This window comes from Pseudorasbora parva, chromosome 22 (assembly GCF_024679245.1).
Source record: "Pseudorasbora parva isolate DD20220531a chromosome 22, ASM2467924v1, whole genome shotgun sequence".
NCBI classification, from domain to species: domain Eukaryota; kingdom Metazoa; phylum Chordata; class Actinopteri; order Cypriniformes; family Gobionidae; genus Pseudorasbora; species Pseudorasbora parva.
Genome location: NC_090193.1, coordinates 16,435,839 through 16,448,985, shown reverse-complemented (window position 1 = coordinate 16,448,985; position 13,147 = coordinate 16,435,839). Strand labels below are relative to the sequence as shown.

The window sequence follows — 13,147 nt, the reverse complement described above, 5'->3', positions numbered from 1 at the left end:
GCTGACATTTCCAGAGCACTTTGCTCCAGGCATTTATGAAGCTCGCAGAATCTCCTCCCTGTTGAATTACTGAGACTCACTGTCAAAATAACTAGTGTCGTCTTCGGCCTCCAGCTGAGGGATGAATTCAGCTTTCAGACGGAGGAGCCCGTTCCAGTCCAGGCCACTGAAGAACAAATGCTGCTTTACTTCTGGAGCCCCACCTACAAACACAGGGGAAGTCAAACTTGTCCAAATCTCGACATAAAATAGCTGTATAAATGATGTTTGAAGGAGATCTAATTCTAAACATTTATTCTGAACTTAACTAGATCATATCATTTTTTATAATTTCATTCCACTCGAGGTAATGTTATACTATTATACTTTTATAGTAATAAAAAGTTATATGTGACCAGTTTAGTTTTTGAGCCTCTCTCTGGCTATGTGAATTAAAGAGATGATTTTTGCTTCTTCATGTATCAGTGTTTTTTGTGACAGATGCAGTTCAACAGAGACTGAAATGGTCTCATCTTGTATATAATAGCGAGTGTCAAATTGACCTGAAATCACACAAAAATGCTTAATATATAACAATTCAAGAAATATATATATATATATATATATATATATATATACACACAGATAACTATTAATTGTTATATTGTAAAATATATTATATACAACTTATTTTTTACACACAAATACAGCTGTTCTGAAGCTGCCTACCATGTGGCAAATAAGGTGTGAAGGACTGACTGACATGTACATGTGGGTATGTAAATACGGGAAATCTGTATGATCTGTATTCAGAACGAGCCATTTTAGCAATGTTGATTCAATGTGTTCTATTTTGACTGTAGAGGAAGTTATGGGTTCTGAAAGATATATCTTTATAACAAGGCAAATTTGATTTCTCATGATATGACCCATTAAAAAAACAAGGCAGCAGTTAAAAGGATAGTTCACCCAAAAATGTTAAATTCTGTAATTATTTACTCTGCCTCACGTCATTGTAAACCTGTATGACTTTCTTCTGTGGAAGACAAAATATATTTTGAAGAATACTGACAGTTTTGGTGACACCGACTTGAGAGAAGAAGAAAAAATTTGTTTTATTTGCCCCACAGATGAAATATGTCATATCTCTGGTTTGGAACAACTTGAGGATGAGAAAATTATGACATTTTTGAGCAAACTATACCTAGCTAAAAATTCTTGTAAACAACAACTGGATGACAAAGCACCTGTTCCAAGTCTCTCCAGCGGACTTTGGTTCAGTAATCTTGTGATCATGTCCTGGGCGTCTACAGGAAGTATGTCATCTCCATCTGGCCAGATAATCTCATCTGCGTAAGGAACAGCGTGTATCAAATCCTTTTAATGTGGTTTCATTTTAAAGCATTTGGTAAAGCTTCCTGATCCTTTTAACAGTATCTGTGTCTCACCAGCTGACAGGACAAATAGTTTAAAAACACATTCATCTGAACTCACCATTAACAACCTGTCCAAAAAGCTCTTCTGGTGTGTCTCCGAAGAATGGAACACATCCCACCAGAAATTCATACAGGATGATGCCCATGGCCCACCAGTCGACAGGTTTCCCGTAGCCCTGCCGCAGGATCACTTCTGGAGCAATGTACTCTGGAGTGCCACAAACCTACAACGCAGTCAAAACAATAACATTGATTGACTCTACATTAATATTCTTGAAAAGTGACATAAATTTGATCAAAGGAGTATGTGCTCTTGCCCACCTGCTTGTCGATAAACTCCCTGGTGTCTTTTTCAATGTGGCCCTCATACAGATTGGTTGTCATGTTCATAAGGCCGATTTTGGAGAGGCCGAAGTCAGTGAGTTTGATATGCCCCATTGAAGTAATTAAGAGGCTGTGAAGGGTTAACAGAGTCGTTTAACAAGTTAGATTTCCACACAGTTGCACAAGAGGTTTTTAAGGTCTTTTCTCACTTGTCTGGTTTGAGATCTCGGTGCACAATGCCGTAACTGTGGAGGTACTCCAGTGCCAAAACGGTCTCTGCAAAGTACATCCTGGTCATATCCACAGGAAGCGGGCCCATGTTCTTTAGCAGAGTTGCACAGTCACCACCTGGAAATTATATTAGCACAGACTTATTTTTTTATACATGTGAATGATATATACATATATTAATAATGATAATAATAATAATAGATTGATTAATTATAAATTCAATATTTTATATACGTACACTGATCAGGCATAACATTATGACCACCTTCCTAATATTGTGTTGTTCCCCCTTTTGCTGCCAAACAGCTCTGACCCGCCGAGGCATGGACTCCACTAGACCCCTGAATGTGTGCTCTGGTATCCGTCACCATGATGTTAGACTGGATTGAGATCTGGGGAATCTGGAGGCCAAGTCAACACCTCAAACTTGTTGATATGGTCCTCAAACCATTCCAGCCTTCACTCCCCACATGCATCAATGAGCCTTGGCCGCCCATGACCCTGTGGCCGGTTCACCACTGTTCCTTCCTTGGACTAATTTTGATAGATATTGACCACTGCAGAATGGGAGCACTCCATAAAATTTGAGTTTTGGAGATGCTCTGACCCAGTCGTCTAGGAATCACCAATTTTGGCCTATTCAAATCCTTCTGCTTGCCTATATTTCCTGCTTCTAACGCATTAACTTTGAGGAAAAAATGTTCACTTGCTGCATAATATATCCCCCCCACTAACAGGTGCTGTGATGAAGAGATAATCAGTGTTATTCACTTCATGAAGTTATGCCTGATCTGTGTGTGTGTATGTATGTGTGTATGTATATGATTATATATATATATATATATATATATATATATATATATATATATATATATATATATATATATATATATATATATATATATATATATATATATATATATATATATATATATATATACATAATACAAGGGCATGAATTAAAAAAAAAAAACACACAGCTAAATCATTCATAAGAAAAACATTCCATAAAAGTATTGTGCATTTTTTATTTCATGGTGAATTTTATCTTAATTTTATGTCTTAATTACTGACTGATTGTTATGTGGCAATTTCTACTTGTACATATTCACAATAGTTTTGTTGAGTTTACCTTCCACATACTCCATGACCATGCACAGATGTCTGCGGGTCTCAAAGGAGCAGAACATGCTGACCACAAAGGGATTCTCTGCAAATGTCAGGATATCTCGCTCCACAAACACCTGCTGGATCTGGTTTCGCAGAATCAGGTTTTGTCGGTTGATCTTTTTCATTGCAAATCGTTGGCGAGTTTCTTTATGCCTTACCAGATACACAGCCCTGCAGGATAGATGGAGAACACAGCAAGATATATCACATACCTTAATATAAAAAAAAATATATATAAAAAAAATATTGTGGCGGCCTGATGACTGGTTGGTTTAGGGCCATTGAAAAATATACATATTTCCTATTTCTTTATTTTCAAGTAAAATGCATAGATTAAACAGATATTTAACTCCTGAAAAAACCTGATGCATTAAAGAAAAAGTACCTTATTAATTTGTGATATGATCTGCAATATAGTTCTGAGACTCAGCTTACTGTATTTATAAAGTATAATTCACCCAAAAACTTAAATTCTATCATCATGCACTCACCCTCATGTCGTTTAAAACCTATAACCTTTTCGTTCATCTTCCAAACACAAAGATATTTTTTATTTAACCCGAGAGATTTCTGCCCCTCCTTTTAAAGTGTGCGCAAAACAATAAGCGTTAAGCACCAGATTTGCTTACCCATAAGCCCCATTACTGATGAGTTTTAAGGTCTCAAAATCGCTCTCCAGTGGTTTTCTTCGTAGTGGTGTGGGTAAAGATTTATTTTGCTGTAGGCAACAGGAAGTGATGTATTGTTAGTGGCATCTTATGAAACCTAGAAAGAGAATTTAATGCTCCATATATTCTTGTTGTGCATTTACCTCTGCAGTAGTTTCTTCAGAATCAACTGTCAGAGTGGGGCCAGAGTCGTACTGCTCCTCTAGCTGCTCAACTTCTGTCAAAAGAGAAAGACATGAACCTAAAGAGAAACCGACAGGCTTTCGAAACAAACCAACATGAGATAAATGACAGCTATCGCACCATCAAGAGGATCTCGGTTGAGCCCAAGTTGGTTGATTATATATCGGGGTATATCTGTTTTGATGCCCTGGCCGACTTTGGCGTGACCTTCTGCAGCCTCTAGTAAATGGTAGAACTCCTCGGGGTCAAACTCCTACAAAGTAAAAATAAGGAGCACAGTTTCAGGAGCGTCAGCCGTTAGGAATATTGATGGGAGGGCTGTGAATCAGTGTAGGTGCAGAATCTCACCAGACACTCCAGCAGTCGTGCAGGGCGTGAGATGATGATGAGGATCTTCTTCACCAGCTGGGTGATTACTGAAACCTCCTCGCTCTCAGAGCGCTCCAGAGCCTTAGACAGACAAACGCACACTGTTAAAGCATAGACTGTAAAAAAATATGGACGTAGTGTCCGTTACGTCACCCATAGGATTCTGATAAGCCGTTCTGAAGCTTAAAGTATGGGCGAGCTGGGCGTTGCCATCTTGTGAGCGGGTCAACGCGTGTCACTCCCGGATAACAGAAAATGGGCAAAATGGCGGGATGTGCGCGGAGCTGAGGTGACGCAATAACTATAGACGGCGGATAAATGGCTATCCACTTGTAACCACGCCCTTAATTATGCAGAACCTTAAGGCTTTATATAATGTAAACATGTTTTTTTCTGCTTTAAAGTTGAGAATTTTAACATGGGGCTCAATGAGATTCTGCTCCCTTCTGGAGCCTGTCCCTAGTGGCCAGTTGAGGAATTACAGTTTACATTACTTCCGTATTGGCTTCAAGAGAGATCGCGGGAGGTTGCCGCTTGTGTTAAAGGGACACTGCATGATTTGTCTTGATCTCCTGAAATCGTACCATGTATGTGGTAAAGTTGTATGCAAGAGAATTTTTTGTGATGCGCTGAAATTTAAGGCAACCCCAAAAATATATGAAAGATCAAAATAAATGTTATAATCAACACTTCAATACACATAACAGTAGCATGTAAACATTTAAAATGCAAATGGGGGGGGGGGGGGGGGTACATCAACTTTTTACTGGTTTAATTGTTTCTACTGCAATTCCTTGTTGAAATACACACTTAAATGGTGGCTGTATAGGGGTGTAACAATACAATGCTATTTATAGCATATCTTGTTCTGTCCTACCAATATGTTGTTGCTTTATTAACAATCTGCGCTATACATTTATAGACATTTATATAAAGGTTAAGTAAAAATATAATGATTATGTAATATAGTGCATATATTTAGCAAAATGCTGCACTCTAGCTTACTAACGAGCTATGGCACTTGAATGGCTTTCCTGAGGTAATGTAATGTTCCTTTTTATGTCTTTCTTTTAAAAAAATGAATAGAGAAGACGGTTCGTTGCCCATTACCTATACTATAATAGTTTTAAGGAAGTGACCATGAACATTTGAATAGTAGTGCATGTTTTACACATCCCTTGTGCACATAACTATTCAGTATTCAGCAACTTGGCTCACCCTAACCAATCATAATAGAGGTCATGTACATATACTTGTCTTAAAGGTCCCGTTCTTCGCGATTCCATCTTTCAAACTTTAGTTTGTGTGAAATGTTGCTGTTGGAGCATAAATAATACCTGTAAAATTATAAGCTCAAAGTTCAATGCCAAGCGAGATATTTTATTTAACAGAAGTTCCCTTTCAAAGCCTACAGCGAACGGCCGGTTTGGACTACAGCAGGAAGTGCAGGGATGTAATGACGTCACTAGAACCGTTTGTTGACTAACCCTCCGCCCACAATTACACGCAAAATAGGGGGCGTGGTCTTGTTGCTCTCTCACATGGAGAAGAGCGCTCATTCAGCGCTTGCATCGCCCCGTTATGGTAAGAGGCGGGACCTTTCCGGGCAAAGTGCGCTAAGCTGCTGTCCAATCACAACACGGGAAGCGCTGGCCCAATCAGAACTCGTTACGTTTTCTGAAGGAGGGACTTCGTAGAACAAGGAAATCATCAGGCCGTTTTTAAGGGAAAAAGAAAACAGCGGTGTACAGATAAGTAAATTGTGTGGAAAATACTGTGTTTTTTTACACGTGAAACATGAACTCATGTTATATTGCACACTGTAAACTTAATCAAAGCTTCGAAAACACACGAAGAACGGGACCTTTAAAGACAAAGTAGCAAACAAATTGAAAAACAAATTTTTAATTGAAAGAGTCACAGCGAGGGTGGAAAATTAAAGTACAACCATTTTAGGCATGAAATGTTGACTGACATAAGTGGACTTCAGGGGGAAAATAAAACAAAACTTAGGAAGTTGATTAATTGAATAAGACACACCATTTAAGCGGCATCCTATGCTAGTCACCAAATAGACAAGGACACTGTGTCCGTTCTGAACACTGGACAGTATTTGGCGAATGACTGGAATGTTATTTCTTGTTTGTGCAGGGGAATCTGCTGGCTTGTGGGATGTGGGAGTGGGAGGTAATGAGCTACTTATGCTCTGGTGCTACAGGATCAAATCCTTTCCAGGCACTTGTGTGAATTTTAATCAACACTGCATACTCACTGAATCTGGATTTAACATGCATTAGATTGCAAAATCCAAAGATCGAGCAAGACGTTGAGACATTATTCAGATATTATATCCGAAGCAAGAGTCTGCGGCAGAGCGCATGAAACAGTTTTAATCTATCTTGAGCAGCTGTCTCCTCACGTAAGGTTGTTTAGGTGAAAAGCTGAGTAAACAAGGGATCAAGCTCGGTCAGGCGACTCCTACGACAAACTAAAATTACTGCATTTTTATGCATTTGATGAAGCTGAACAAAGTAAGGGAGACATGCTATCAAATCAGCATTAAAGAGCCTCATAGCATGATAAGATGTGTGAGTCATGTTTCGCAGACAGCCAAATGCCACTGCAAGAGGGGTGTGAGGGAAACATGGATGCTTCTAACTCGACATGAACCGTCACATCAAAACAATGAACCGTTTCCTTTTTTAGCACTGCAGCCAGAGTCTCTCTCCATCATAAGCAGATGGCAGCTCAGAGTTGAATGTGACTTGTGTCCCTGCAGCACGGAGCTTTATAATGATGCCCAGCTTCAGACAGTCCTCACGGTTTACACACCGGATCAAAATTTACAATCTATTTATGATCAAGGACAATGTATAATATGCAGTTCTATATGTGACATTCAATAATTATTTGAGGACCATGCATAATATGCGGTTCTATTTGTGACAATCAACAATTATTTGAGAAAAACTGATAACCTTAAAACAATATAATTAATTAGGAATTACATAAAGTTATAAATACAAGGATCAATCCATACAATATGATTTGTGTGATGCAGAAAGCACGGCTGTAGAATTTGTGGGGGGAAAAACATGCCCACATATTCATAGTTTGTTAAACTTTCAATAAACTGTTGTTAAATTTTATGATTTTGTGAATTCAGAATTGGATTTTTTTTAAGTAAAGAAAGCGTATTTGGGGAAAAATAAAACATTTCGTATGGCCTTACACATTTTTTTTCCCAATGTCTTCCAATTTATGGAAGAAAAAAAAATTAAATAAAATGTTTTTAAATAAAATATTTAAATATTTTTTTTAAATTAAAATGTAAAAAAAAAAGTTAAATAGTTTTATTAGCTTTATTACATTTTCATTTTCATTTGTCTAATGAAAAGTAATGCACCATATTGATATTAATTAGTAAAAATGATGTATGTAAAGATAAATAATTTTAAATACATTTTATTCCAACTGTATTCTTTATTATCATATGTAAAATATTTTCAGATAATTTGCACTAATTTGTTTACATTGACTTAAAAACAAATTACTGATCTGCCCACATCGACTCTATATGATAAATTGAAATGAGCTGATAACATCCCTGTTTTCTCCAGAATGTACAGACAAATCATATTTTCTTGCAATATTTTCCTGATTAACACTGTGAAACTGCTTTGAAACAATCGTCATTGTAAAAACGATATATAAATAAAGATGACTTGACATATTTATACACTTTAAAGTAGTGGTAGCTTAATACATCCAATTAGAATGTGTCCATTAAAATTATTAGTGGCCTCGCTGGATAAGATAACTTACTGCAGTTCCAAATCTATCAACAGCACTGTAAGATCATTAACAACAGATAAATAGAAAATAGAGACTTCTTTGTCATTATATCAGCCATTGGTCAACTGCTCTTTAGACCCCTGCAACGTATCAGTCTACCAACAGATTTAAGCACAACTCCAGTGGAAATAAAGGCGCAAAGACTATCAGATCCCAGGAGGCAGCAGAGAGTGACAGAGGAGCATTGTAAAGCGGACTGGTCTAACCACATATCAACACAAAACCTCAGAATTTGACTATCAATCACAACATTTTGCGGCATGACTGCAGCATCAGGGGCCCTGTGCTTGGCACCGCTGACTAAGGAAAGTGGGAAACACTTTAATAGCCTTATCTATGAGCACGACATCCACTGCACAGCAGCGATCTGACAGCGCGCTGAGTTTTGCCTGGGGTTGTCTGAACACTACATACAGGGTGGGCGTAAGCGTTGCTATGGAAACTAACACCCTGTAGTTGCAAAGATGAGCATAGAGCTTTAACAGGGAGATCTATATTTCTAATCAAAACCTCTGCTGCAGGGTACGCATACATTTATACACGAAATGACACGCAATTATACACACTCGCAAGCGCTCACATGTATGCAAATGTAAGCAGCCGCACGTGGCTAACTAGGGGCTCGTGGATGCTGTTAGGTATATATAAAAAATAAATCTTAAAAGTATTTATAGTGTAAAAACACCCTGGGGAAGGGGAATAAGGTAGGTTTCACACTCATTAGTGGAAGTGGTCACAGTCTCTTTTGAGAATGCGTGATGTTTCTGGCCCCAGGAGCACACTAACAACACCAGTGATGTCACTGTCAAACCTGATATTTCTGCCAAACCAAAACCACCATCTGAGGACACCCGTTGGCTTTGGCATAATCACAAAAGGCCAGTGTTACTAGGTTGACACATGCTAAAGCAGCAGAATAGGGCTTCAAAACGATTGTTCATATAGTTATAAAAAGGACTCACGAGTCATGTTCAAACTCAAACCTGATTTAGACTTGCGGTATAAGAACCATACTACATATCGAAGTCTGTACAATATGAGAGCATAAACTTGAATTGCTCTTTTCTAAATGAAAAAATATCTACCAAAAAAACACCAAGAAAACGTCTTGCGTTTTCAAACCTGAGAAACGTGTCTGATCGGGGGTAGCAATCATCTGAATCATAGACTGTAAAAAAGATGGACAACGCCCTTTTACTATCTTCTACTGGAGAAAAGCAAAGCTGTCGTCAATGTCTGAATATGGCGCTGACATCTTGCGCTGATTTGGGACCCGAGCCTGTGCAGTAGAGAGCAGGAAGTAGAGCCGCGATATCAAGACCCCGCCCACAGTCCCGCAGTATCTATTAGTAACATTATGTTGCTGTGAAATAAACAGTTGTGGAAATGTAGAAATTAAAGTTAAAAGCTCCATACTCCTGCCGAAAATCCCACAAAAAAAAAAAATCAGTCGGTGCTTCATTGACAACTTTGCTTAGAGAAGCCGTCAAACTCAGCTGTCAATCATGACGTCACGCCCCCATTTTTGTAGCATCAAATAACTAACTTAAACAAAATTTATTTAAAAAAACAAACACTTGAACTTACATCAGCGTGATAAAAACTACCTAAAATGACAAACCATCTTTGGAAAAAAATAACTTGCAGTGAAATTAGATTGTTTAGTTTGTCTCGTGTCCCATTAAAATACATGGAGGGGGCGGGATTATGATCTACACAGGGACCAATCACATGGGGGCGATTAAGAAACTTTGTTTACTTTTCAGGATGTGTGCTTGGTCTGCAACTAAAACTTTTAGAACTCATCACCAAATTTAAAGAGCGGGTTTTAGTTGCACCTATTAATCCATTACAAAAAACAAATAAAATGTGATTCATCCATACAACTTGAGAGTATCATCATCACCTGTTTTATGATGATAATTCTCTCTTAATTAATAGAAAATATTTCACACAAAAATGCTTCTCTGCTTACATTCAAATAAAATTAAAAAATAAAAACACTTTTGCCTGCCAAATCAGTCATGTGGTATGACCAATACATAGAAACAAAGGGAAATGATGCCATAGAGAGGACTCCTGCAGACCCTTATTTATCAGTAAACATATTCTCTAAAAAATAAACATATTCTCTACGCATTTCGTTATAATTTGTATATATTGCATAATTAGTATACATTGTTCTTTTTTAGAGATTCCTGCCTCACCTCGTGCAGCATTTTGTCCAATTTATCCTGCAGCTCCATGAAGTACAGAGATGTGATCAGGCCCTTCTGGGATTTATCCAGACAGTCCCTCGCCAACTCCACCAACTGGTGCTGGATAAATCCCAGGACTCCGTCTCCCAGCGGTAGGGTGCTGTCTGGGGAAAACTGCCTGATGACGTCCAGCAAACGCTCCTCCATCTGAGCGGTAGCCTGTGCAGAGAGAACGTTCAGCACCTCAGATTAAATACAGGTCATAATCTGCTCAGCAAGTTTGGTGCTACATACCTTTGGAAAACGCTCCTTATAGACATGGTTCATCATTATAATTTCATTATCAAAGGAGCCACCAGTTCGTCCAGGGCTAAAACAAAGAAAAAAAAACGATGAAAGCCTCCATCATGAAGCTCAAAGTTTAAATACTTTATTAATAATCATACCAACTAAACCCCTTTTATTTCAAAACCAATTGAGCAGTGCTTTGTTTGTGCGAACACTCTGTTTTTAGGTGTGAAGCTTTGTGGGTGGACATCTAAACCTCTGAATCCTGCAGAGATGTGGGCTAAAGGTGAGGCGTTGCACAGCAGCAGAGCAAAACCAACAGACTGTTGCTTCACTCAGAATGGGCGTCACAAACAAAAACATCCGATTTTAGTTTGTACTTCACAATTCTGGATGCAAATTTCCAACCCCAGTGTTCAATTACACCATAGTGAAATCTGTCTCTTCTCTGACTCAGCCTCAAGGGAGGATCTTTTGCAAAACAAAAACACTCCTTTTGTTTTTGTTTTGTTTTTGATGGGGGAAGCCTGGATATTCCTATTAGTCAGGAGTCCACTCATCTGAGAGCAAGCCTGGCAACAAACGTCATGGTTTACTCACCCTCACATCATGACAAATCCATATGACTTCATTTCTGGTCGTTCTTTACTATTCAATTATAATAAATGAGGGTCTGAGGTTCAACAAAGAAAGAAAAAGCAAAAAAACAGTCCTCAAAACTATTTTTAGAAGTCATGGATTATACTAAATAATAAGTTAGTTTATCACCCAAAAGTTAAATCAATTGGAAATGTATTTAATTGAAGGGAAAATTACAGGGAAAAGTCTTAACATTTTGTCCTTTGTGCCCCATGGAAGAAAGTAAGTCATACGGGATTGAAACGATGCAAGTGAGTGAATTTTAAAAAGTGAGTAAAAATAACGACAGAACTTTTGGGTGAAACTTTTTTTTTAATTTAGGTAACACTTTATTTTAGGGTTTAGTAATTAACTATTAACTAGTTGCTTATTAGCATGCATATTACTAAGATATTGGCTGTTTATTAGTACTTATAAAGCACATATTAATGCCTTATTCTTCATGAACTTATTCTACATCCCTTATTCCTACCCAATACCTAAACTTAAATGCTACAAAAACTACCTTACTAACTATTAATAACAAGTAAATTAGGAGTTTATTGAGGCAGAAGTCGTAGTTAATAGTGAATATGTGTTCCCTTCACTAAAGTGTTCCCAAAAATTATACTGACTATACACATTACAGTCAATTAAATTATGCAAGCCAGACTCGAACCGCAAATGCAACCATTAACACCACAGCTCAACATGCCAGAGAATGTGTGCTAACCACTAGATCACACTGCACTGATAACTCCAGGTCAGACCAAAAACTCTACTCAAGGACATCTAATGATTGAACCCTAATAACCATATTATTAAGATGCAAACAATGGCCTCCTTTGTCGGAATTAAACGGTGCATGTGTGTTTTTTTATTTACCTAAGGCTACGTGACCTGGGTCGCATAAACGGCGAGGGCCGTCCATCTTCATCAGTCATGCTCTCCGAACTTCGGAAGTGTTTGAACAGGAAATGAAGCTCGTCCTGTGTGGGTTGGTATGGAAGCTGGTGCAGTCGCTCTTGAGATGAGGATGACGACTGCAAAACAACAAATGCATCATCAAATTAATATAAAATAGTCCCATATTTACTGAACACTATCCTTAAACCTAATAATAATTTTCGAGATATGCAGAAATATGAGAATGTTTCGCAGAGTTGAATCATGCAGGGATGAATCATTTTATTCCTTCTTGTTTGCTCTTTTACTATTAAAGGGTTTTAATGGAAAGTTCAGTTGAAAATGAAATTTGTCACTATATAAGCAACATCATTTCGTTTCAAACCGCTGTTTATGTTCTTTAAGCACAATGTCAAATTTGATTGTAGATATTGAAAGCCACACACTGAGACAGTTGAGCTTGGAGGGTTGGTCCCGTAACCTGAGGATGGAAGTGAAGCCAGAGACCACCGTCTCCCTTCCGCTCTGTGGAGAAAAGAAAGAGAATTTTAGGAGACAGAATGTTACACTATAACTCAAAATTGTATGCGGCCGCTTAGCCAGGCCACAACAAATTATTCTCTCTCTCTCTAGACACACACATACATACAGGCCACTTTATTATGTACACCTTGCTAGCATCAGGATGGACACCATTTTGCCTTCAAAACGGCCATAATTCTTTTTAGCATAGATTCAACAAGGTGCTGGAAACAGAGAGATTTTGGTCCATATTATTAACATGATAGAATCACGCAGTTGCTGCAGATTTGTTAGCTCTACATCCGTGATGTGAATCTCCTATTCCAACACCCCATCCCAAATGCGCTCTATTGGACTGAGATCTGGTGACTGTGGATGTCATTTGATTAGAGTGAACTCA

At 38.1% G+C, this 13,147-nt stretch overlaps 1 protein-coding gene across 6 annotated transcripts in view; it reads right to left on the bottom strand.

Annotated features, from left to right (window-relative positions):
* Positions 1 to 13,147, bottom strand: part of mast3b (microtubule associated serine/threonine kinase 3b) — a 42,471-nt gene that overhangs the window by 17,191 nt on the left and 12,133 nt on the right. For all 6 annotated transcript variants that reach the window (XM_067432150.1, XM_067432151.1, XM_067432154.1 and 3 more), the window contains 14 exons: positions 12,672 to 12,750; positions 12,205 to 12,362; positions 10,708 to 10,783; positions 10,423 to 10,632; positions 4,340 to 4,441; positions 4,112 to 4,244; positions 3,952 to 4,025; positions 3,770 to 3,858; positions 3,103 to 3,311; positions 1,949 to 2,087; positions 1,737 to 1,869; positions 1,474 to 1,639; positions 1,227 to 1,328; positions 81 to 203 (listed from right to left, as the gene is read on the bottom strand). In XM_067432150.1, the coding sequence (XP_067288251.1) occupies positions 81 to 203; positions 1,227 to 1,328; positions 1,474 to 1,639; positions 1,737 to 1,869; positions 1,949 to 2,087; positions 3,103 to 3,311; positions 3,770 to 3,858; positions 3,952 to 4,025; positions 4,112 to 4,244; positions 4,340 to 4,441; positions 10,423 to 10,632; positions 10,708 to 10,783; positions 12,205 to 12,362; positions 12,672 to 12,750 (1,793 nt within the window). The remainder of the gene's footprint in view (positions 1 to 80; positions 204 to 1,226; positions 1,329 to 1,473; positions 1,640 to 1,736; positions 1,870 to 1,948; positions 2,088 to 3,102; positions 3,312 to 3,769; positions 3,859 to 3,951; positions 4,026 to 4,111; positions 4,245 to 4,339; positions 4,442 to 10,422; positions 10,633 to 10,707; positions 10,784 to 12,204; positions 12,363 to 12,671; positions 12,751 to 13,147) is intronic.